The 26,138-nt window shown below is 40.3% G+C and overlaps 1 protein-coding gene and 1 long non-coding RNA gene across 4 annotated transcripts in view; one reads left to right on the top strand and one right to left on the bottom strand.

Annotated features, from left to right (window-relative positions):
- SUMF1 (sulfatase modifying factor 1) overlaps positions 1 to 26,138 on the top strand; it is a 38,807-nt gene that overhangs the window by 1,150 nt on the left and 11,519 nt on the right. Inside the window, exons 1-7 of one of the 3 annotated variants that reach the window (XM_037386304.1) lie at positions 995 to 1,299; positions 3,783 to 3,956; positions 6,797 to 6,871; positions 19,470 to 19,552; positions 21,296 to 21,418; positions 22,133 to 22,247; positions 23,291 to 23,404. In XM_037386304.1, the coding sequence (XP_037242201.1) occupies positions 1,276 to 1,299; positions 3,783 to 3,956; positions 6,797 to 6,871; positions 19,470 to 19,552; positions 21,296 to 21,418; positions 22,133 to 22,247; positions 23,291 to 23,404 (708 nt within the window). In that variant the 5' untranslated portion in view covers positions 995 to 1,275. Of the gene's footprint in view, positions 1 to 994; positions 1,300 to 3,782; positions 3,957 to 6,796; positions 6,872 to 19,469; positions 19,553 to 21,295; positions 21,419 to 22,132; positions 22,248 to 23,290; positions 23,405 to 26,138 lie in introns of those variants that run through there. The other 2 variants (XM_037386302.1, XM_037386303.1) reach the window with 2 other exon arrangements.
- Positions 6,270 to 24,489, bottom strand: LOC119147383. The gene is made up of 3 exons (XR_005104010.1): positions 23,906 to 24,489; positions 19,659 to 19,753; positions 6,270 to 6,669 (listed from the first exon to the last, which is right to left on the bottom strand). It is a non-coding gene; the product is annotated as an uncharacterized LOC119147383 (long non-coding RNA).

Here is a 26,138-nt window from a genome sequence, read left to right as displayed (position 1 = left end):
TCACTGCAGTCCGAATGCCTCACTGGATAAGATATCCTCAGCTATTAGCAATGGGAGGTGCTAGTAAGCTTTGGCAGACAAAATTATATCGCAGCAGACTTGGATCTTGTTCTTGCAGAAGATGGCTTGGCGCGTAGTGAAAATATGAGGGGCTGCCTCTCTTACTGCCTTTTGGTGGTGTGACACTGGGAAGCTGCATCAGCTTGGAAAAAGCCTCTGTCACACAGGCAATGTGGAAACTACCAAGGGAAGGATGCCTAGTGGTAATTATGCCTTTACTATTGTAGGCTGCACTTGAGAATATTTAAAGAGTATGAATTAAATAATCCATATTGCACTTGGGCTTTACATTGCTAATACACGTTTTGTGTAATAAGTTTCAGCATTTCACTGTGGGTCTTGCTGTAGAGTGAAAAAAAAAGATCATTTGACTCTTACTTTATGGAAGGCATCTGGCAAGTTCAACATTAGGAAATGAAAACTAATTACTGCTAGTTTTTAAGCTGTGTTCACAACCTAACTAATTATGCTTAGCTAGAAAATATTTTTATCAAAAGGGAATTTAGGGAGGAATTAGCCTCTACCTCAATGACAAATGAGATTACTTATTTCCACTACATTTTTAGAATTGGGGAGCTAGTATTTTAGTGGATGCGCTCTACATTAGCATAATACTTTCAATGTAAGTATAATCATAGAGAAATGTGGTTTCTGTAGTTGAAGTTGAGCTTCAAAGGCAACTGCAGGTGCTACCTCAGTAATACTGTGAAGATACAGGCAGTTAGCGTTGCTCATACTACCTAATTCAGTAAATGACGTATCTATCAGCCTCTGCTGTTGGATTTCTGCCTCCATAGTTCAACTTTGATATTTCTTAGAGATTAGTTCCTTGGTGTTAGCTACCTGTATTTTAAAACTAGATGTTAAAGCTGCTTCATTAGCTATACAAATGTGGCCTCTGGCTGTGGTGTCTATGCAGGAAATTTGTTCTTCACATAATGCTGTATTTCTGTGGTATCAGCTGAAGAGTGCTGTCAGACATCTGAGCTTTGCAGCCTGTGATGTGGTGTTATCAAAAAGCTGGCTTTTGAAGGCAGGTCCTATTTCCAAACAGGAGGTGGAGCTGTGAAATGAGCTGTCTTGGTGGGGCAGGATAATCCTGTGGAATCAATATTTGCTTATCGGTTGGACACAACATTGGTGGATGTGCAGAAGTCTCAGCTGTCACTGCGCTAGAGGGCTGGAAAAGCAGCAGGTCCACAAGGAAGCCTTTGGATGTTTCTAGCTGAATGTACACTGGTAATCTATAGAGATTTTTCAGGTGTTGAAAATGAATGCTAGGCTGTAAAGCGAGAGTTAATTTTTCACATGCTTTTGGACAGCAGTTCACTAGTAAGCTCTGAATCTTGCTTTGAAGATTGCTTCAAGGAGTTATTTTAGCTACAGCAGGTTGGAAAGAGATAGGAAGGAAGGAAGGAAGCGGTGCAACTTTGTACCATGTAGTCATCCCTTAAGTCCTAAAAAATGTAAGCAAATTTATCCTGAAGCCCTTTTATGGTTTTGGTTAAAGACAATCTGTAAGTGCTCAGATTCTTTTCAGTGGATAAGAAGATACAAGGATGTTGCTGGCTTCAAATGTTGTCAGTTCAAAGGAAAAAGTATTTGTAGCACTTCTACAGGCCTGTTGCAAGTTGCATGAGTTTTAAGTGTTGCTGAGAGGCCCAAGCAAAATAAGAGATCTATGGTGGAGAAGAAACAATGAAATTGTATATGTAGGTTTTTATCAAGTACTCCAGCTTCCCTTAAGAATAGGGAAAAGTGCTGCATAACTGATGTGAACTTAATTACCAATCATTTGGTATGCTAGTGGTGTTGTAACTACAAAATTACAGTGAACTCCACAAGCTGGAAGGTAGCTAATTACTCTTGTTGTCTTACTGGTGAGTCATTGTAAGCATCCAGATAAACTGTTTTGTGAAAGCATCTAACTTTATGAAAAGAATTTTGTAAAGTAAGGAAAAAAAACACCTTAAAAAAATCCAACTATAGAAGAATCAAGGTCTTATAATCTAGGCTGTGCACCAGAATGGTCCAGAGTTCACATTTGGTTCTGTGAACTTGCCTTATCGTTTAAATAAAGTTACATCAGTTCACATTTCTTACAACCCTATCTCTGCAGTTTTGATACTCTTCATAGACATGTTGCATACTGTGTTATTCCACTACATGCATATGGAATTTTGTTTGAACTCTTGTACATTTAAGACCCAGGATTCTTGTTCTGTCAGAACTTGAGATGAACTTCTGGAGTTGTGTCAGAAGTGTGCGAGTCTGGAAACTTCTCTCTCAGTGAATATTTTTGTTATTAGACTTAAGTTTCCTGCATACCAAACATTGGGATCTTGCAAATAAAAAAATAAAAAAAATGCTGCTGCCTTTTAGAACTGGCTTTGCTCATTTTAGGTTCTGTCACTGGTCCTCCTGCTTGAATTCTGTTGGAAGAGTAGTGTGTGATCATGGATCGCTGCCAGGGTATGTTCTAGTGGAATATGTTATGCCAGATTGTTTTCCACAGTGGATGCCTATGGCGGTGCTGGATGGCTTTCTTGGGGCTCATTCATTCACAAGCCTCTGACTGTTGCCAGAGGAGGAGGTGGCTGAATCCAGTGTGAGTTAAGGGGTGGAGGTAGCTCAGGAATACTGAAAAGAAAGGAGTGGGAGTGTTCTTCCCTAATTCTTTCAACCGTTTATGATGAGTTGGGTAAATTTTTGGCAAGTTAGCTCTTGGCTGGTCAGCCCTTGAAACGTCACCTGGCCATTGGGAAGATTTTTTGCAGCCTGAGCTGTCGTTCTTCCTTCCAGCACGAACTTCTGAGCAGGGATCCTGTATTGTCTCGTTCTTTGGACAAGCAGTGCATTGCTCAGTGTCTGGTCTTTAGAGGGCTCTTGGGAAACATCTGGTGAGGCATGACAAGACCTCTGGAGCTTTTGTGTTCCTGCAAAGAGCCCAATAAGGCTGAGGTGAAATGTGGGGCTTTTTTTCTCTGAAAGCCAGCTGAGGCCTTAAAGGGAAAACACCTTATTGAAGTAGTGAAAAAGTTATTCTGTCACTTGTCCCTTTACTTCTGAAGCTTGAGGCTCTTGCACAAGGCCAGTCTGCCAGAGGAGTGGGGTATAACTGACTTGAAAGTTTGTCTCATCTCTGGCACACGGAGCTGCAGGTGCTGTGTCTACCTGGCAGTTTGCAGCACGGATGGTAATAAAATGCTGCACGTGCCTGTTATTAAATGAAAAACTATGTGTAGTTAGCATGCGAACAGGCATAGGCTTGTCCCCAAAGGAGCACGTGACAGTTTCACAATCTCCAGATTCTTCATTGTTGTATCAAGGCTTCCTAGAAATAGAGTGAAATACCAAAATTCCTCATCTGGAAATGAGTAGAAGGGACTCTGAATTGTTTCTTGGCTCTTGGGTAAAGTAGGGGAACATGATGCTCGTTAAAGCATAAGCATTACCCTCAGCAGAAGTTCTGAGTTACCCAGACTTCATGTAGAAAGAGCTGCAAATGGAGTTTTTGTTCTCAGTTTAAGTTGTGCTTGCTATTTCTTCCAAACAGGTGGTAATCAAGATGCCACCGTTGCTTTTTTGTTGTGCTATGTTTGTCAGTAAAATGCTGCTCAAAGCAAAACTACCTCTAAAGATGAGGTGGAGGAGAGAAAGACCAATACGAGACTTTTCAGTCTTTCATTTTCATAATCTTTTGGGGGGTGTTTTCTCTGCAGATGGTCACTATTCCAGGAGGAGTGTTCACAATGGGCACTGATGAGCCTGAAATAAAGCAAGATGGAGAATGGCCTGCTAGAAGAGTCCATGTTAACAGTTTCTACATGGATCAGTATGAGGTCAGCAATGAGGAATTTGAGAGATTTGTGAATTCTACTGGCTACATTACTGAGGTAAGGCAGAAGAGTATGCAGTCTTCTGTCATCTTGTGTTGACAAAATTCCTGTTAAAAACTTAAGTTTTTTCTTTTTTGAAGGCTGTTACAATACTTCAGATTTGTGTGCTAGAATATTTCTGATGTAAGTAGTGGAGAGATGAAATTGTCTTACGTTGCTGCTCAGGGGTCTGAATGGGTGTTTAGATCTATACTCTTACATTTAGCAAGCATCTTGATGTCTGAACTAGTATCTTCCCTGCGCTATGATTGAGGCAATTGGGGTGAAGTAAATAAGTGGCTGAATATGTCTATGCAAGATTTCTTGGGCTTTTTGTTTGGGGTTTTTTGACCTTCGGGTCCTAGGACATCTTTGTACTAGTACAACTATGTTGTTAGGTTTTCCTTATTTTAGAGGAACAGGGTAGAAGGGATTTAAAAAAACTGCGATAGCTGAGGACTCTGCAGGCTAGTTCAGCGCAGCTGCTTGCTAATGAGGTGAGCAATAGAAAGCCCTGTTGTCTGAAGAAGATATAATAGCAAGTGTAATAATAGTTTTATGCATGTTACTGGGAACAATGGACTAAGAAATAATATGTTAAGGTTCTTCCAAGAAAGAAGCTACCTGTGCATAAGGCTCTGATCTTTCCTGACAGTTGACTGTTCCTACGCAACTTTTATAAATTCCTGACAGGCATTTTAGGCAAATAAAAGCCTTGGTAATGATCAGGTCTCAAAGGAGGCACTTTGCTGAATTCACTTGATTAAAGTGGTTCTCATTTGGAAGATACAATCCTTCTGGTTGGATGAAGGGCTTCTTTTATCTGCAGCACTATTTCTGTTTTTAAGTTCTTAGCTCAATAATTATGAAAAAAGGTTGCTTAACAATTTTGAGTTTGAACAGGGTTTGTTGCAAACAGCTTCCGGAATGAGCACATGTGCAGTGGTATTTAAATGTGGCACAGCATCAGATGGAGCCTGTTTCAGACAGCACTTTGTGTCTCAGCTAGCGTAGTTGGGTGCTCCACTTATCCTGTCTCCCTTGCTCCCCATGTGGAGCCCCTTTTTACACTGGATTTGGAAAAATAAACCTGGAGTTCAACAGCACTGATTCTTCAGGGGTTTTTTGGGGATGCATCTGAGCACATTTTTGTGTATTTAAATAGTGTCCATATTACTGTGGGTAAACAGAACCAACCTACTTCTTGGTTTTCTTCTGTTAAGGACTAGACTAAACTCCAGTGGGAGATGAAACCTGAAAGTAAATAGAAACCTGAAGAAAAAAAATCTCTAGGTGTACAGCTATCTTGTTGAACCAAAAGTATTTTTTAAGAAACTTTAAAAGTGCCCTTGATAGAGGCTGTCAGACTGAAATCTGGGGTCCCTTTCGTGATAAACCTGTTTGCCTCTCTCTGGGTTATTCAGATTGGGCAAATGAGAGAGATTATTTTTTTCTTCTCTTCTCTTTCCTTTCTGAAACTGAATATATAAAGATCACAACTATAGGCTAAAACTTAGTGCAGTTTGGGTGGTGAGTGGGTGTTGTGGTTTAACCCCAGCTGGCAACTAAGTACCACGCAGCTGCTCACTCACTCCCTCCCCTGCCCTGGTGGAATGGGGAGGAGAATCAGAAAAAGGTAAAACTCATGGGTTGAGATAAGAATTTAATAATTGAAGTATAATAATAACAATAATAACTATTGTGATGAAAAGGAGAGAGAAAGAGAGAGGAATAAAACACAAGGGGTAGGGGATGGAAGCAAACAAAAGAAACTAAAAAAATCAGAGTGGTGCACAATATAGTTTCTTGCCACCCGCTGACCGATGCCCAGCCAGTCCCTGAGCAGCAATCAGCAGGCCCTGGCCAACTTCCCCCAGCTTACACACCAAGCATGGTGTTCTAGGGTATGGAATATCCCTTTGGCTAGTGTGGGTCAGTTGTCCTGCATCTGCTGTCTCCTGGCTTCTTGTGTACCTGCTCACTGGCAGAGCATGGGAAACTGGAAAGTCCTTCATCTAGAGTAAGCAACAACTAAGACATCTCTGTTATCAACATGGTTTTCATACTAAATCCAAAACACAGCATTGTACCAGCTACTAAGAAGAAAATTAACTCTCTACCCCAGCCAAAACCAGGACAATGGGATCCTTCTTTCAAACTGTGTTGCTTGAAGAGTTCTGAGTGTGCAGAAGCAACTCATGGCCATCAGTCTCAGTCTCTGGATGCCTATAATAAAAGGAAGAAACTGAGAAGGGCAAATGTGTTGAATTGTAGTTTTGATTTCCCTAGTATATCAATTCTCTTAGTTTACCAAGGGAAAAAAAACCTATGTTAGTATCATGTACTGTGATCCATTGAAAAATTATTTGTGGTTTTTGTTTTCTTTTGGCTTTATATAATGCGAGACATAATGATTGGGTAACTCTTTAACTCTCCTATTGTTACAGCACTTTTAATACATGGTGCTAGTGATGATGGAGCAGCAAGTGACAAGGCTTAAGTCTTTTATTGTGATTCCCAAAGGAAAATGAAGAGAAATTACGCCTTCCTCTGAATGTTAGATCATTGACTGCAGCATTTTAAAACAGTTGGGACAATTGGAACTGCATTTTTAATTAATAAATCTAAAAACATTTGCAGAAGCTTTGTGAGCTGCCATCTGTCCAGTTGCTGTTGAAGAACAGTGACATCCAGAGGTAAAATGCCTTCTCTTCTGTTCCAAAATAGCTTCCTTGAAAGACAAATCAAAAATAGTATTAGAATTTCCTTATCCTTGATAAAACACCACTCACATTTACAGCTTTAAAAATAACATTTCTTTCATAATATGGGTGATTTTTTAATATTTTTTTTTCTAGGCAGAGAAATTTGGGGATTCCTTTGTGTTCGAGGGAATGCTGAGTGAAGAAGTAAAGGCTGATATCCACCAAGCAGTGAGTAACACAGCAGAGCAAAACTTACTTAATCACTGGGGTAGATGTGTTAGCAGTTGTGGCAGTAGTATTGAAATTGTGTGGTGTTCCCAAAGCCACATATATAATGGGGTCTATGGAGTGGTGTTTGGCCTAAAAGATTAGATGCCCTCAAGTGTGGAAGATTTACAGTCTATTCTCTTTTACCTTTTTTAAACAATTTAAAAAAAAAATCTGCTTCCGATTAGCAGAAGTGAGTATCAATCTCCTTTTGTTTTGGTTTTTTTTTTCCCCTTATAATGAGAGATATTTAGGACTGTAGTAAGTGATGCAGATAGAAGGCTGTTTATTTGCATTACATGTAACAGTGTGATGCTTCAGAAATTCCAATGTCAGTAGCATGTGCTGAGTGCTGTGCTGTGTAGGCAAAGAACAGGAGTGCTGCTGGCTCCAAGAGCATATGTAAACGTGACTGGCAGACTCTGCCAATGCAGTCTTGCATCCAAGCAAAGTGGGCAAATCCCAGATCCTACCAATTTAAGAAAATGAGGATAATCTGTGTATCTGATAAAACAGCAATGCTATCTAAGTGATGCACTAACACAGTGAGTGCTTTTTTTATGTTAACTGGAGGCAAATATTCCAAAGAAGTGCCATTTTGATGGCAGACCTGAGAGTGTAAGACTCATAATGTTGTGAATGGCTTAAGCTGTGCTTCCTCCATCTCTGTAGAAGATTTATATGCCTTGATGCTTTTTTCAGTTCCCTTCATCTTACTAGGGCAACATAGCAATCCTGGTAGGTGCCATGCTGATGATCAGCTGGTGCTGATCCACTTCTCCTGTTGAGTAGAAGTGAATGTTAGTTGGTTTTTTTTTTTAAATGTTGGTAGCAAAGCTTCCCTGCCCCTCTTCTTCTTTTTCTGTTGTGAATGTGTTGCTGAGCCTTTCCTTTCTTAGGCTTCATTTACCTCCTCCTTAACAAGTTACTTAACCTTTACAGGTCCCAATAGTAAGCAGATTATGTATTGTCGTCATCTGGATGAATTTATCTGGTCTGAGCAGAAGTTTGGACAAGATGACCTCCTGAGGTCTCTTCCTGTCAGAATTATCCTCAGATCTGATGAACACACTGTTTTTCCAGGTCTCTTGTCCCATGCCTTTAAAAAGCCCTTAGAAATGAAGCATTCTGATGTGCATAGTGTGGCAGGTTTAGGGGGTGGGGGTGGCTTCAAGTAGCATTTACTCTGCATGGGCATTTCTTCAGCTTTTTTTGGTTAATTTTCTTTTGGCTTAGCAAAGCTAACTTGGCTTATTCTGCAACTGCTTGAGTCAACACAGGGAAGCAGGATGTACATGGGGCAGGGATAAGGTAGTAGCAAGACTGAAACTCCATCTTTTGGCAATAGTTCAGTTAAACATAAGTAAGTGTTCAGTGAAACTGCACTTATAGAAGAGCACAAGTTGCCACCTTTTGCACCTCCTGATACTAGATAAGCAAAGAGGGAGAGAGGTGGGACAATCTGAGATGACATTATGTCTTTTAGTTAGTAGCAAGGTTTTCATTATGCATGTCAGTTGATCCAAGGTACAACCTCGGGAGTTCAGAGGATTGTTATTTATTATGGCAAACAACTGAGAATACCTGGGACTTCAGTATTAAGTTGCTTGATTTTTCTCCAAGATTGTTTATCACACAAAGAATTTTTCTTCTGTGAGCATGGTGCGGTAACTCAGAGTAGTGAATATTAATTGTTCTGTATAAATGATGCTCTTGGTTGAGAGGGAAAGTCTGTAGAGTTTGATTTCTATCTCCAAGGGGCAGACTGATAGATTGGAGGTTTCATGAAGCCCCATGTGAATGTGGGCTGTGAATGACTGGCAAAAAAGGTGGGGTTTTGCTTCCTACTGCAAGGAAAGGAAGATTACAAGAATATTTTATCTTTTAATTCGGGACTAACATTTGTGTACTGTGAGATATAGGAAGATTAAATTGGACTTCCTAAGTACTAGCATTATGATGTTGAAGGTAGGATAAATCCAGATGGGCTCATTTCATCTTCACAACAGTTGGTATTAGAGAAATTTTTTCCTGCCCTAGTTCTGTGATGCAGAAATCCCTAAATCACGCTCTCAGTTTTAAAACAAAGAAACCCTAAGAATGCTGGTGTAAGCTCAGTCTTGGCTATTTGTGTAAACACATACAGGGTGTTGGGAGCCACTTTACTGGGTGTGTCAGCCGAATTTTAAAGTGTTGGCTGTAATATGAACAGAACAAGTATTATGCCAGACAGCTGGAATGGAGCCCAAACTGGTCTTTTTGGCTGCTTCTTGATGAAGGTTTTCTGTATTTGTTTGAAGTAAACTTTAGGAGACTGTCCTTTTGCCATGTTTTCAGTATTCATTATTGGACATTTTGCGAGTTGCTAGAATGCAGAGCATTGTCAAAATAGACACAGAGAAAGATTGTACTAAATGTTTTGGTAGGGTGATCTGGAGAATAGTGACTGCCTGCCTTGTAGTTTGGCACTTCTAAACTTCATGCTGATGCTGTGGGCAAACATGTTGTAAAATGTGGTAATATTGTCAGGAGGTGAAAAAGAAACTAAAGCCACTTTTGTTCCTCCTGTCTGCCTACCCCCTCACCAGCTAGATACCATGAAATCCTAGTTCTAGGAAGTAACTTGGCCTGCAAGGAGAAGGTGTCAGAAAGCAGCTCAGCAATGGAGCTGCAAAGATAACTGTGTCTGAAGGTACAGCTTAGAGTTCTATCTGTGTGTGCTTCTGCCTCTCAAAACCATGTCCAGTATGCATTTTCTGTGAGAGGTTATAAATGTTGCGAGTACTGTACAGACCTTAGTTGTTTTGAGGGTCACTGGTTTTTGTGACAGTGCAATTTGTAAGCTAGAACAAGTAAGGATCTTTCAGTTGCAGGGAAGGGAACCATGAGCCATGGGAGGTGGCATTAGGATATAATGTAGTGAGACTGCTGCTCAGGCAACCAAATTCTGTGTAGGCCATGCTTATTCTGGCTGATTGAAATTAATACAATGTATTAGCAGTTTTTTATAGATAATGCTTTCAAGAAACAAGTTTCTGTAGATGTCTTGCAAGAAACTTCTTATTGCAAAATGCAGAAGCACCCCAACTATGGGGTAGGGACTTTAAGCGTTCTGTAAAAGTGAATTTTTGCTAAGCATCTGTAAGCTTAAATGAAACAATAGAAACTAGGGGAGGGGGGAAGAAAATTGCCCCAAATATTTAAAATCTGCTAGTGTCTGGTGGGGAAAAAATGGTGAAAGGAATGTAATGCTATTCAGTTACTTTAATAAAGAAAAGTGAATGCACTTTAAAACTTGGCTACTGCAGCATAGCCATTCAAATGTAATTAGAAAAAGTGTAAATTGTGTGAAGTTTGTATCAGCAGATTGTAATGATCGGCAATAGGCTTTTTTAAGGCTTTTTTCTCAATGTATGTCTTAGTCCGCTAATATTTAGGTTGTGGTATGTGTCGTCTTGAATCATAACTATGGCTGTGAAAAGCAGAAATAAGATCTCAACACTGGAGCATTACTGGTACTGAAAATCCTTCCAGGAAATTGATGGGAGAAAGGACTATATTTTTACTTTGCCTTAGTGTCTCAGACATGTTTTGATAAGACTTTTCTCCAGCTGAAGCACAGAGGTGCTAAATGCAATTGTGAGTATAGGGGAAGAGCTACAGGAATGTATATTTTGGAATTAGCATTTCATACGCAGTTAAAGAACTAGGTGGAGGTAGCAGTGAAGATACTGAACTAAATGGTTTGTAACAGTTCCTATAAATAATGAGGTGCATGTGTCTGTTGGGGAGTATCTGGGGGTTTTGCTCTATTTGGCCACTTTGGCTTTTCCAGTTCTTAAACCAGACAAAGTTATCGTAGTCCCTCAAAGGAAGCAGACCGCTAAGCTAGAACAGAGGTGGGGCTGGTGAAAGCTAATGCAGGAGCAAACCAGCTTAGCACGTATTATAATTGTTGGAGCTTTGGGTGTGCATTTCCTGGAGGTGAGGTGGTCTCTTAGATAGCCACTGCTACAGGAATGCAGGTTGGACCTAACCCTCCTCTGGAAGGGAAGCAGTAAAAAGGGGTGTAGCAACCAATAATTGAATTGTTCTAGACTTCTGGGAACACAAGTTTTAGTTTTGGCTTTTGAGTTTGCAGTGGTGATGTGGTAGATAGTGAAAATTTAGCACTGTAACAGATGAGGGTGTTACTGATAGAACTGGTGAGGACCTTTTCAAGTAAAAAAGGATTTTCTAGGCTAAGAGGCGAAGGTCCTTTGAAACTAAATCATTTTGTGTGGGCTTAACAAGTTTGGATAGTTTCACATATTAAAATCAGTTCTCAGACTTGCAGATTAAAACTAACTACTAATTACTGCATCTATTACAGCTATTAAGTTATGGCTTTTCTTGGGTATTTGGCCTTTGGTTTAGATACCATAGATGAAACACAGCCTGGAATTGCCAACAGCTTGGAACTCGGAGATATTTTTTTTTTTCTTTCCTTCTCTTTTGAGAGAACTGGAGGAAATGGAAAAAGCTCAAAATGTAGAGGTTTTGTTATTCTTATTTTATGACAAAACTGCCTACTTTATCTTCCTGACTGAGTTCAGAAGGAAGTACAGACAGGGGGAAATGCATGCCCAGTGCTATTATTCCATGCCATTGTAAAATGCCATTGATGAGGCATTTTAATGTATCCTAGAGCAAAAAGCATGGGGATGGTGTCTGTGAAATGAGAAGGTACTGGGGCGTGCTTGCCAGTGAGGGGATTTGAGAGCACCTGCAAATAACTGCAAATGTTTTGCTTGCTGTGCATCTACCCTGAAAAAGGTAAACAGGGTAGCACTTACCAAGACTGGAATACAGTGTAAGTCAGATTTTCTCACTGGAGAGTAGTAGGAACATTTTGATTCTTGGCTTGTGCAAGATAGCAAAATAATTTTTGCTTCTAGGCCAGATAAATTCTGCAATGAAGAGACCGATAGCATACAAATCTGTATACTTAATTTGTCTTTAGGAGGTATTGAATTTTTGGTCTGAGAATGCGATGAAATTAGTTCCTGGCAGACTTGAGGAAATACTATTAAGGAGTTCTGGTCAATCTAGAACTACTGAATGCTACTTTCATCCCTGTTTGTATGGAGACCTCTGCAGCGGTCTTGAGCTGTGCAATTTGCCTATTTATACCAGTGCCTCTAGCCAGTAACTCAAAGGACACAATCCCATTCTAAAACCAATGAAAACATAAGCATTTCAAATAGGATTTAAAATTAATAATGAAACAAGCAATGTTTGCAGGTAGGATAGCAGTACTGCTGTCTGCAGCAGTTACTATGGAGAGTGACAGCGTGCAATACTTTGCTTATCTGTGGCTTGGGGGGAAGCAGATAGGTTATTGCATAGTTTGTCTGCTACTGTTAAAACATCAACATGCCTAAGATGCATAAGCAGAAGTTGACAAACACGCTTATTGCTACTTTAAGGGTAACTTTCATCTCTAGCACACTTGGTTTTGTTTTTTCAGAGACCTTTCAGAAAGAAAATGGCAATCAAAGGCATGGGTGAGCTGATTTTTTGCAGACCCTAATGGTTTGGCTATTGCCTGTGAGGAGCTGGGAAGGTGGAGCTGCTATTGAACTATTAATCTCTGTCTTCTTATGCCGTGCTCCCACTACTGGGATAAAGAACGATGTGCAGGAAGAGTCTCTCACTGGGAATTACCAGTAACGTTGGTCCATAACGGTCAGTATAAACTACAACTTTAAAATGGGGCATTGCTTGTGCCTCAGGCTGCAGATGTATCCATACAAGCCTTATTTTCTTAAAGCTCGTATTCACTTGGCTATTGGAAAAAATTACTAGCTTGAGTGCAGATTTAGATGTTGGCTGAAAAATAGACTTCCAGAGATGGAACTCACCAGGAATATCAGTTCCTCAAAAGAAGCTTCTTTGGATTCCAAAACTTGCACTTAATGAATCTTACTGGATTTTAGCATCAAATATTTTTGGTTATTTTTCTTGGAGGATTGACATAGCTGTGAAGTATTACACTATTTGAATGAGATTCAATGACCTTTCCTTATATGAAGGAAGAGGTCCCTTTGTAAAAATAAAATGCTAGTTTCCAGTTAAGTCTGAAATATTTTCTCCAACTGATCACTTAAAATGTATTTATTCTTAATCTATAAAGCTGCTGCCTTTCTTTTTTTTGCGATACTGCAATTTCAAAGTGCTTTAAAGTATTGGGACTTAAGGCAAACAATATCAATATTCAATATTAAACAAAAAAAAATATCCTTATTGCTTTAATTTCTGAGCTAATGAGGGAGGCTAGAAACCTTAGAAAATAAGAATGAAAACAGATTCTTCTGTAATTGGAGCTTTTGGGAGCTGGGACTTCTGAGCAATATAAATAAATAGCATGGGACTTGCAGTGGTGCAGAAGCTGTCAACATCAAGTATTAGCTTCTGGAAAAAGTACTCAGCTGTCTACTTCTAAGCTGTTTCAGTGTGCTTAATTACTGATTTGGTGGAGAATTTGACAATCATGTTTCGGTTCAGTTTATGTACATAATTATAGAAGGTTTGCTCTTCTCTGCAGAGTATCTTCAAGTACAAATATGAATTATAGCTGCATATGTAGATTATATCTCCCATGTGCAGCTACTATGACAACCATGGTAACTGGCTAGGAGAGGTCTATTCGTTGTCTTGAGTCTTCAAGTGGTGTTCACTTCCACACTATTTACATTGCAATGTCTCCCTGACTCAGTTACAGCTGTTTCAACTTAAATGCAAGCCTGTTGCTATAGAGATGGTGCACTGCATAGAAACAGGTCATGTTCCTGCCGCTCTCAGTGGAGAAGCGGAGCTGCAGGCTGGCGAAGGTGAACAGGGAGCATGCATCTGCTGGAAGGGTTTTCCTTGCATTTGGAAAATGGCTCTAAAATCGAGCGGGACCACTGCCTGGCTCCGGCTTGTTTCAAACTGCCCTTCATGCAGTGATGCATTCTGAATCTGACTGCCAAGCTGAATCAGAGCAGAGGGGCTAAGCTTCATCTCTGCCCTCTGCTGATTTCCCTCCCTGGTCCAGAGCAGGACCTGACAGCTGTCAGCCAAAATGTGGGGTGGGTTAGCGTCAGCTGGGAGCTGGGCTGTGCTAGTGCAGCAGCCCAGAGTAGCTGCTGCTTCCTGATGTCTGGGGCTGCTGAATCACGATCCCAGTGCTCGACTGACCTCTTCATACCCATAGTCTGCTTCTGCAGGCAGGTGTAGGTGAATGGTACCTGTCTACTGGCAGTGCCTGGCTGGCAGAGTGGGCTTCCCTGCTGCGGAGGGAAGGAGATGCTGTAGGGATACGCAGTTGGGAGCTGTGTGATGGAGGTGGGAGTGAAATCTCTGCTCTGAATCTTAGTGAGGGAAGAAGTTTTTGAAGGTTGTTAGGAAGGCATGCTGATTCTACTTAGAAAAATAGATGTTAAGTTACTTGTGACCAGGACCCCACCTTATGTGATTTCTGTGTGGTTTCTGAGTGGAAAATGACAATGGCTTATCTGTTGCACAGTAATTATTTTCATTTCTGAAACTTCCTGCCCTACTAAAAATGTTCTATTTTCTGTCTGCCTCTTTCTTCAGTAGCTCATTAATCAGCAGTTCAGGGTTTAAGATATGGCTTAGAGGAGGAAAAATTGACAGAGATTTATGTGTATCTGCCTTGCATGGATAAAATAAAACCTCATCCAAATATTATATTCTTTACCGAATAACTAATTTTTTCTCAAGTCCTACCAATGCTAGCAGTGAGGGTATCCAGACCACTGGGTATATTTCTCAGAGATATTGCTTCATAACTTCCCTGCTTCCAGCTGATGCACACATTGCTTTTGCAGCAAAGAGGATGCTATTGCAAATTAAAGATGTACAGAGTTTAACACAACCTGATTCAAACAAGTGGTAACCTATTAAGTCAGCTTCTGAAACTGAAGTGTGTGTATCTTTCAGAACCCACGGCTTAATAAATGGTTCTGGGAGAGTTTTCCAGACTTAGACTACTTTTCCCTCTGCAAATCTCTTTTCAGACAGTTGATTCCTGAATTGCTGAAGTTCTTAGTCTGCAATAACTTTTGCTTCTTCCCAATGGTTATCTTGACCTAGTGTATGCAGGCCTTATTATATTAAAAAAGCATTATAATGATGGAGCACATCAAAAAAAGGTGTTTGGTGCTACATGTCTGGATAACAGCATGAATTTCTCATCTTCTGTGCCTGACTTAAGGTTAAAATCTACAGCTTTGTTATTTCAAGTGAATTGCTGCACGTTAGAAATGGAATTACAGCCAAGATGAGCTACTCAGCTGAGTTTATTTTTGGTATTTTTTCTAATATATGTGTGAATTGAATTTGAAATTTGGAGGTAAAGTGGGGGGAGTGTTTTTTTCTAAGTTAGGTGCAAGACTATTATAAATGTTTTCATGGTTATTTGCTGGGGGATTTGGGTGTGTTTTCAAGGGTTTTTACTTACTGGTTTTGCAGTACCAGTACCAGTGTAATGCTGACGACGAAATTGACTTTGCTGATGTTTCCCCCCCCCCCCCCCCTTTCGTTTTTTATCCGTGTATTTGGGAAGTAATTTTCTTCAATAGGATTGTAAAGTAGTTTAAAAATCTTGAAATCACAAGCTAATGGGGCCATTAAAGTTAGGATATTCCAGCCTACTTTGAAAAGAAAATTGAATACTTAAAACTTTGACTTTTATGCAAACTGATAGTGGGAGTATAGGCTTCAGTTCTTCAAATAGCTTCATTTGAGTGGAAAACTTCTAGGTTGGAATTAAGTATTAGTATTCCCAGTGTGATCATATTGTGTTCTCTTTTCTTCACAGCGCTATGCGCCTGTGTTAAGCAGAACAGTGAGTTCTTAAAGTTTAATCCTGGACCACAGAGCTGGATAATCCAAGTTTTCAGCTGGATCAGACCAAAACAAGCATTGAGCTTCTCTGCCTCTGAAATGTGCTTTGCTCCTAGAACTGCATTTCCTTGTACATCAACGCAGTTGCATAATGTTTGCAGGGTGGTAATGTTTAACCAATTCTCTTAAAAGTGGTAGGCTGTGCTGTGAAGAGTTAATTAAAGTGAAGGAGATATTGTCCTCTAATTCAGTAACTCTTCAAGATGTATTCAGCAGCATATGCTGCTATTTTTACAAAATTAATCTGTTGCCCGTCTACAGAACACATGTTTCGGAGTGAAGCATGAGAATACTAAGCTTTATGAAAGTAACTAAGCTCATTAGTGGTGAGGGAGGGCTTTGCTGTATTAACTGTGATGTTGTAATATCTCTGTCTAATTAGCTCTTCTACTAATTAGATTTAGAACAATTAAAAGCTTTAAAGACTTATGAGAAGTTTTTTGAAAGGACTGTAAATTTCAGGTACATGACTTTCTCTTTTGGAAGGAGCATCTTGGTGCATGCTCACTGGTGTCACTGGCTGACTTAGATAAGTTTCCAATTAATTATTGAAGGCTGTATGAACTTTATCACTGTTACCACTGTCCTAGTACTATATGTCTAGCGTCTCTAAAGATCTGGGTGTTCTGAAAAGACTGGCAGCCATTTGGTGTTCAGTTCAGCAGAGCCAGAAAGAGAAGACGTGCACACGTAGTGCTCTCATGCGGAGACACTATATTTTTCTCATTTTAAAATAAACCATCCTGATTGAAAGCATCTGCTTTTTCTTTCGCATAACAAAAATGTTTTCCAAAATTGAAGTCTTCTGAAGTGTCTTTGCAGTCTCCTGCAGAGATTTTTTTTTTTCTTTAAATCCAAACCCCAGCAGTTAAATTTACAAAAATGTGTTGTGCTTAGTAACTATTGGGATGAAATCTTACTTGTGATCTTTCAGATTCACAGAGAACCTTTAGCAAACGATACTGTAGTGCTCTTTATTTTCCTTAAAGATCTGTAAAATTCTAACTTTGGATTTCTGTTCTATCTTGAGTGTAGATTAAAGGTTAAAGCTCAAAACAGATGAGGAATTGGTGAAATTAGACTAGTTTAAAACCTACTGACTGTAGTTTTTATTTAGCATTTGATCGTTCTGAAGCTTTAGCGCTATGGGAGTTGAGTGGAGTATCTCTCTGAAGATCCCATATTTGGGTTTGAAGACTGTAGTTTCTAGCAAGAGATAAATGCTTCTCATGCATTTTTCAAAAGGGTAGGGGCTCTGCTTGTGGTGAGAATGTCATTGGCATTGTCGGATACTGAGCCGGAATTACGTGGTTGGTGTTGTCAATTTCTGTGCTTGTTATGCTAGGGAGATCAGAAAGCAGGATCTTCAAGAAACGTCATTACTTTCGTAGTGCGCCTGGAGGGTCCCATTTAGATGAAGAGCACATGGACAGAACATCTTAGTCATCAGCAAGCAGCTGAGAACATCTTTATTGCTTTTGTGCTTAACACTGATGTCTCTTCACTAGCTTTGGCACAGAGTGTCGGAAACCCGTGTGTGGATGGCTTCCCAGCCTGAAGGAGTCCTGCAGCACGTTTAGGGATTCCAGCACTCTTCCCTAGAGCTCACAAAGAGCTGTAGGCTCTTCAGCTGAGTTTAAGCCAACAGCTCTGCAGCTTTAGTCCAGGATTGCTATTGATTTACAAAGAGCTCTTGAGTAAGGTACCCAGATGTATGTTGTAGGCAAAATCTGTGTGTGATGATGGGAGAAGAATGAAAAGCTGTCATGGGAACTGTTATAGCATACACTGATCAGCTGATATAAAAATAAGGTAATATGTCTTTGTGTATTAGCAGTACTTCTGTTTCTTAGGCACTTCAGTTTAATTTCCTACTGAAACGTTCAAATGAGAGATCTGCTGGGTAGTTTTGACCAGAGTTTTTCTTAACAAATGATGCTTGTCATAGTTATTTTTTCTCACATACAAGTAATTACATGTTAAATGCTCTTCACTGTTGAAGGATGCAGCTTCCTCCTAGAAGCTGCTGTTAAAATTCTTTGACCATACTGATACTCTGTCTCCGGAGTACCAGCTTTCAGTGACTTTTGCTTTCGAACTTTCTGTGAAGGATTTGGTGAGTTAAAGGGTCACACTCTTGGCACAGTTCCTACGTGTGTGCATAATGCTTTACAAAGTTGGTTTATCAGCATGATGAAGACAAAGAAATATTCTGCTTCTTCCCTTTGCCATCTTTTGAGTGGGGAAAGCTGATGGGCAGCAGAGAGGGCAGAAGTTGCTGAAGGTTTTACAGGCCAGTGTTAGAGAAGCATCTGCATCTCCTAGGTCTAGGGCTAACCAGCTGGTAGGCTATTTAACTCCTAAAGCATTGGAGGTTTATTTACTTAGATTTTTGTTCATTATGGAAGGGATCTCTGTAATAGGAGTGTTTTGAAAGCAAGCATTCAGACTGCTGGAATAAAACCACTTATTGATGGTTAGTATAAGTGTTATTTTCTGCCTCAGTTTCTGAAGGGACCCATTATTAAGCTAAGTATTTCTAAGTGAATGTGAGTGGGAACAGAATAGTTAAACGTGCTGTGCACTGACCTTCTCTGCTTTGAAGTAAGCTTAATAGAAGAAATCCTTAACAAATGTATTCCAGCAATAATTCCTTGGCATTGCAGAACCAAATTTGAGGCTTTTATTAGAGAGAAGTACTTGATGTCTGCATTATTAGAGTGTTTTGACTGCTTGATGTTGCTCAGCAAACCAACTGGGGAAAAAAAAAAAAGGCTTCACTTCTGTGGCTCTTCTGTCTCCACCTTCTGGAAGCTGACAGCAAATAATTTAAAATCGGCTTACTGAGTTAATTAACTGGAAAGTAAATGTGTTGCAAGATATGTGTTTTAACCCTAGTTAAAGGAAGTCATCAGGATTTTGTTGTAGTTATTCCAAAACACTGAGTCTAGGGAGCAAATAATTGGGATGAAAATTCTCTTTAAGCCAAAACTGTTGTGTGTTTGGGTTTTTTTTAATCATTTCTGCAGAATGTGTCAGACTGAAGTCAGCCAGGAGGTTAGCTGGTTCAACTGTACTGTGGGCATACTGTTGTAAAAGAATGGAGTAATACTCTAATGTTCCAGGTCACCTCTTCCAATCACTACCATCTGTTCTTGGCTGATGTTTTCAGAGGTCAGGAACTGAGAATTTGTGAGAGGACAGTGTAGTCCATCATAGTATGCTGAAGGCTGTGCTTTCAAAAAGAATAAACTGTGTCTTGTATCAGATCTGCAGGTGAGAAAAATGTAGAAGGGAAGAAGAGACAGCCAGTACCTCAGAGAAGTATGCTCAGGATTTAGTCTCCCTCTTGCTTGTTTTTGGGTGGCATTTTCTTTGTGCTGTTCTGTATCTTGGGCTGTTCCTTGAGCAGCGGTGTTGTAATGTAGATCAAATGATCGTCTTGGTTTATGAAAGATCATCTGGAATGTAACAGGTCAGTTGGCTGCAGACAGAGCCATGAACTGTGAGTGACAGCTTTGTAGCCTGTGTTCGCACAGTTTTTTTCAGAATAACCTTTAGCTGGGAACTTAAGTCTTCTTCCTTGGCCATTCTCATCACTTCTCAGGTTGCAGCTGCTCCCTGGTGGTTGCCTGTGAAGGGAGCCAACTGGAAGCACCCCGAAGGTCCTGACTCTAGTATCTCCAACAGGTAAGCCGTGAATGACCATTCCATTATAATAGACAGTGCTTGTAAATATACCTGTTGACTTGCATCAGGAGGGGGTGGGGGCAAGAAAAGGTCTTTAATTAGGTACCTGTTTGCTGCTGCTTCTGCTACTATTTTCTCATCTTCTAGGGGTCATCTGGTCAATGATGCAGAATTTCAAAAAGATGTATAAACACTTTCCACCTGAGGGAAAAGAGACCGTACTGAAATGTGCTTCAGTGTTTTCTAGTCACATTTAGATGTCAGTAGTGAAACAGTAGATCTCTAGAGGGTCAGTATCTTTAGAGTATTCAGTGCAGATCTGGCTTTGGGGAGGCAGACTAAATTTGAGCTGTATGCATGTTCTAGGAATCTGTGTAGCATGTTGTCCATCTGAGATTTGGAAGCATATCTCTCTGGCAGCAGCGTACTGAAGAGTGTTGTTCTTTTTACTGTATTCTGACTTTGTGGGCTGATTATTGTGGAAAATCAGTTGTGACTTTATCTAGCAGCTCTAAATGCTGTGGAAAACTGTGCTTTTTCCTAACAGTCTATAGTTAGTACTGTGCTTTGCTAGTGTGAACCCTGAAATTTGCTGATCCATGTCTTCATGCAGTCTCTTTCCATTCAGAAGTGGAAGGAATTTTATGTCTAGAAAATCAAAAGCCTTCGTTAATCTCAGGTGCTTTTTATGGATACTGCAGAACTAGCCCCAAGTTGGGCATGTTGAAAACTGTTGTTCAGTTACGAGTGTTAGGGCATGCTTACTTAGATGTGACCTCTTACATTGCAACTCTTTCTCTTGCTAGGCAGATGTCAATGAAGTTGGCACTAGCTGTCTTAATCATCTAGTTAAGTTTTGAAACTGTCATTTGAAATTAAGTCAGGCTCTGTAGCCTAGATCTACTAGAGGCTGGCATGTTTTTGAGTTCTCTAAGGACAGGGCTATGTTAGTGTAACATCATTTGATGGCTGAACTGCTTAGTAACAAGTCCATTGTCTGTTCTCCAAGGGCAATGAAAGAATTATCTGAGGCAAAAATAGAGATAATATCAGGAGGTGTTGTTAGGGGGAGACAGAGAAATTTAGGTCACAGTCAGCAGATAAGAGTTGGAAACCTGCCATGTAAATCTAGTCTTGTAGAAGTATGGTGCAAATCTAGCCTAGTACAACTGTTGGTGAACTTGCCCCATGGAAGTAGCCTAATGGACCACCAGGTGTATGCTGACTTGTGAAATGAGGCAGGAAAGACAAGTTAATAGGAAGCCCTCTGTATCTGTCTTCTGGACCAGGGCTCTCAGCTCTTGAAGTATCTCGATTGGTTAGAGGCTTGGATGGGGAGGATCCTTTCGACAAGAATGACTAGGCATTTTTTCTGCCTCCTTTTGGAAAGAGAAGCCAGGGTTGTAAGGGCAGTCTTGGAACCAAACCAAAGATGGGAGCTTTTCTGTAAACTGTAGAGCAGCATGTAAAAGCACAATGAGACAAACAGCAGCTGATTATTTTTTTTTCTTCTTCCTTTTTTTTTTTCTGATGGCTGCATTTCCCTCCCAGCATCTTGCTGTCTTTCTTTAAATGGTAGCTTCTCTGTAAAACTAATCTGATGCTTGTCCAGTTGTAACTGAACTGTGAACTTACTCACAGTCCTTTGGCCATCTCTAAAAGTTTCGTAAATTGCTTGTGCTGTATAGCTGTGAAATTGCCTAGTTCTACTGATGATCTTGTCCTATTTATTTTGCTCCACAGAATGGATCATCCAGTTCTTCATGTTTCCTGGAATGATGCTGTGGCATTCTGCACATGGGCAGGGAAACGATTACCAACTGAGGCTGAATGGGAGTACAGCTGTCGAGGGGGCCTTGAAAATAGGTACCTGTCACAAATGTGTCCCTGATAAAGTTTCAAAACTGGTGTTTAACAGATAAGGAAGAATTTGTGTGGTTTTATTATTACCCTCAATGTCTTTTTCCTGTGTGGTGTGCACACCTGTGGTAAATGCAGCACTGACTTACTCTGAACAGATTCCTTTAGGGAAGTGAATTTCCCTACATACCCAAATAGTATATCGTAATCCCAACCCTGTAATGGGAGGGGAGCACAGAGAGCCAAGGAGAGCAGGAGATGTGAAAAAATACCAAGACACAGGACTGTTGTTATTGCAGGAGATGAAAGGTATAGTGAAGGAGCTTAGTGCCAAGGCTGGGAGAGTTGCAAAAGAGCTTAAGTGAATAACTATTATCACTGCACAGCAACTGTAGGGCCACTGGACCCGCTTGTTACCTGACTGGTCTTGGGGAGGAGGGAAAGACAAGGTAACAGGCTTATGTCTTCTCCATCCTGTGCCCTGGACTACATACTGCACAGGGCAGTGCTGCCTTTCCCTCCTTCATGGACGAATTGTCCTCGTCCCTTGCTCGCCTTGAAAACCTGCTAGAAGTTGGCACAAATGGAACTGGAATACAGACAGTTCTCCAGAGTAAGGTGGGGAGGAAGCAGGGTGTGTGTGTGGTGTGTCTTTTTTTTTATTTAAATAAAAAAAGGCACAAATGTTTGACAACTGTTCTTCTGTATGTCTTTTAATAGACTTTTTCCATGGGGCAACAAGCTTCAACCGAAAGGTCAACATTATGCCAATATCTGGCAGGGAGTATTCCCAACTAGTAACACTGCAGAAGATGGATATAAAGGAACAGCGCCTGTACGTGTGTCTGAAGTGAATTAATCATATGGAAACCAACCTAGTCTTCCTAAAGGAAGAACAAGTCCAGGGGGGCTGGAACTAGATGGTCTTTAAGGTCCCTTCCACCCCAAACCATTCTATGATATGATTCTGTGATAAAATTAAGGTCTGTGTTTAACACAGTAAGTCATGACTATTTTCTGTTCCTGTACTCTTTCACCTTTAGATTTTTAAAGTTATAGTATATTTCACGGCAGACTGGTATTACCAAGGGATGCTTTTTAAAAAGCTAATTGGAAATTTAAGATTACTTTCATTTTAACTTTTAGTTCCTCTCAAACTGACCTCTTTTCCCCCTTTCCAGTCAGTTTGTAGTCAGAAGCTGAAACACTTTCTGCCTGCACTTCTGGCATTGAAGTTTTTGGAACTCTTTATTTTTTGGGTAGTTGTTCCTGACACACAAAAATCATGCAATAGTTTAAAAGAAATGAAACTTCCCTTTGTGGAAAGGTTGTATCTGTCTAGTACGGCAAACAATGTGGGATTTAAAGGCAGTCAAGAATGTGAATGAATTATTAAATGGTAGTTAAAGTAAGTCCAAAAAGCTTCATCAGTCGAGGAGTCCTCATATGCATGAGTTGATAGCCACCCTTGCTTCTCTTTGATGGTAATGGGAAAGTGGAAGTTTGGAAGCATGGGCATGGAGGGTCAGGTCATTAATGCTTTGTTTAGGTCTACATCTGTTGGTCAAACAGCACCTCTCTTTAGAGGATCAGTCTCCAAAACCAATGAGAAGATGCTTTATGGCATAGTGAAAATGTGGTGCTGAGGACATACAGAATGATAATAGAGTTCATTCTTTCATTCTGTTTTATCTAAACAGAGTAGGTAAAAGTGTTATAGTTCTGCAGTTCTGATTTTGTGTCTGCTTTTGAGATATGAAGGCAAAACTCCTACTAAAGACAAATGTACCTTCAGGAGGCTGGTCTTCAGGATTAAAAAACCTTATTTCTTGTTGAGTGATTTACAGAACTGGCACTTGTGTTCCATATCTTGTATAGGTCACTGCATTTCCTCCCAATGGATATGGCTTGTACAACATTGTAGGAAATGCCTGGGAATGGACATCTGACTGGTGGGCTGTTCATCATTCAACAGATGAAGTTCACAACCCTGTAAGTATTTTATTGGCATCACATGAAGTATAGAATTCCCTCTTGCTACTCTGATGTGGTTGCAGTTTGAAAACCTGCTGTTCTTTGCTCTTCTCTGCTGTGTCTGGGGTGGGATTGGCTGTGTTCTGGTGAATTGGGAAGTATCACGCCACCAATCATCAACATGGGAATTGCAGTGCAATTTAGGTTGGTTATTGTTGGACAGGCCTCCACAACTGGTTAGCAGTGGAATAATTCCAAAGTGGCATCGTGTTATGTAAATAAAGAACTTGCCAATGCAGTGGAATTACTTTGGAGGGAGGGGGAGTTCTTTTGTTAATTTATGTTGCTACAAGCTATACTACTAGCTTGTACTACTATTATTTCCACCCCCCCCACACACACACACAGACACCCCCCAGGTAGAGAACAGACCATTGTGAGTAATCTTTACGGCTTCTGCTAGCTTGTTTAAAACTCAGTATGTAATAAAGCTGAAGTTTATGGAGAAAAGTAGCTTACCAGGCTTTGAGAGGTTAATCTTTGGTTTTCTTCATGGCAGGCAGAGAAAGAGAGTCCTGCAGGGTGAGCTTTGTATGTGGCATTTCTCATGTAGTATCTCTCAGCAGATTCAAGTTCTGGTATTGCATCTCCTTCTCTCTCATTTATCCAGGATGACTAAATCTGAGAAATGCACTCCTCTGCTCTCACAGAGCTTTTTTTGTTCAGACTCAGTTATCTGTAATGAGAAAACCAATTAAACCTCATGGGGCAGGAGCTCTCTGCTGCAGGATTTCAGTATCCACATGCTGTTGTCTCTTATGATATGTGTACTCTTTCTTTGGTGTGCTGAACATAGTTGGAGGCCTTTCTGGGAAGTCAGCAAGTGGAAGTAGCTTGAGGAACTTGCTAAACTTTTTTTGCTGTTTTGTATATTGCAGAAGCTGGTCTTCTGCTGTTCTTCCGGGAGTATGTGTCTAGTGAGAGAAATCAAACTCATTTTGGGGTCTAGATTGCTCTAGATCTGTACTAGCAGTTCCATCACACTGTTGGAGCATATGAAGACCTCCTAACCCATACCAATGACAGTGCCCAGTTTCAAGTTGCTTGTATCCCCGTAAGACACCACGGGTCTCTCTAGTGGCTTCAGCTCTGTGTCGGACAGTGCACTGCATACATCTTCACAAGTAACTGAAATGCTGTAGCTTTTTTTTTTCTTGTTTGATTTATAATATGATGGACTATTCTTTAATTTCTATTGGTATCAGTCTTGGTGGCCTAGCAATGGTGAAAGAACCTTCTTTTCCTTTGGGACCTTGGCAGTGTTGTATCCCCATCTGCTACCTTTTTTTACATATTGCACAAATAATACATATGATGCAATTTGAGTGTTTCACAGTAGTAAAAAATTTCTGCCAGTTTCTGTAATTCAGCAATAATGGAAAGCTGTGTTGCATGAATTGAATCTTGAATGTATAAACACACCTGTCTTTTTCCAAGATTGACTCATGGCTTGCATGCATATACAGCAGAAATATGTTCAGAATTTATACTTAGCATTCAAACTGAATCTTTAGATATTTTTTTTTTCCTGTTTGCATACTGATTGATTAGGAAAGAAACATCTGCTGTCTTGCAATTCTGTTTCCATTCTGGTGGGTGTTTTATGTACGATTAAGGATAACTTTTTTTCTGTACCTTATGAATGGAAACAAGGCAAGTTTAAGAGCAACATTTCTAAAGATGAAGTCTTGAGTAGCTAGCAGAATGTGAATTTAGGTGAAGAACAATAAAACCAGCAATCTTTCCCATACCAGGGTAGAGTATTGATTTGCTTGCAGCCTTGTAAGTCAGCTTAGGAGGAAGAGGATGAGCAAGGCTGAACTTTGCATTCCAGACTGTGTTGTTACTGTCCTTTGCACCAGGGAAACTCCTGCTTTACCCCTTTCGATACTGAAGCGTCACTTCAGTGCCTGGAACCAAAGCCCCCTGATCTGCATGTGCTGCCTTAACCAGAGTGGAGGGAAAGGACCCTTTTCCCATCCGCACCCTTGCGAAGGCCAACAGCACCCGTGTCGCTGGGGGAGAGCGTAGGTCTGGCAGTTGGCAGCGTGTTGTGACTGTCTCTGTTCTTGTTCATCTGTTTCTCAGTCTAACAGCTACTTCAGTTTTGACTGCTTGTTTAACAGTGACCTCTCAGGGCAGGGAAAAGCTCGCAGCTCTGTAGGAGTTGTCTGCCCTAGCAAGAAGTGGTAACACTGGGAAACAAAAATAGAGTAACTAGGCCAAATCTGGAGAATAAAAAAAGTTTGTTGCTGTGTGTGTATAGAACTTAAGTCACAGATCTCATGTCTATTGCACTTGGTTATGTACTGTTTTTTTGGTTTTGTCTGTAGGTTAGCATAAGGTAATATACATTATTTGTTTTAACAAGGGAAATACCCTTTTTCTTAATATTGCAGTGGTGCCCCTTCGTTTGAATGACTTATTTGAATGAAACGCTTTTGTGTTTATGATGTCAATGCAGCAGTGCTTTGGTGTTAAGGTGATGGTGAGAAACAAGTGTGGTGCAAATTTTGCTCTTTGTTGTGGCTGTGAGTTTGCTTAGGCTTTTAAATTCTGCATAAACACTTTGAAGACACTTCAGAAAGTATTTATAAATTAGGTATTAATAATGATGCCTTTAGTTTTGTTGTTTGGGGTTTTTTTTCAGATGGAAACTAGTTGTCAGAATCCAGTGTCTGAGGCAGAGCAC

This window comes from Falco rusticolus, chromosome 4 (assembly GCF_015220075.1).
Source record: "Falco rusticolus isolate bFalRus1 chromosome 4, bFalRus1.pri, whole genome shotgun sequence".
Lineage (NCBI taxonomy): Eukaryota > Metazoa > Chordata > Aves > Falconiformes > Falconidae > Falco > Falco rusticolus.
The sequence above is the reverse complement of the archived record's forward strand: the minus strand, read 5'-3'. Positions and strand labels throughout refer to the sequence as shown.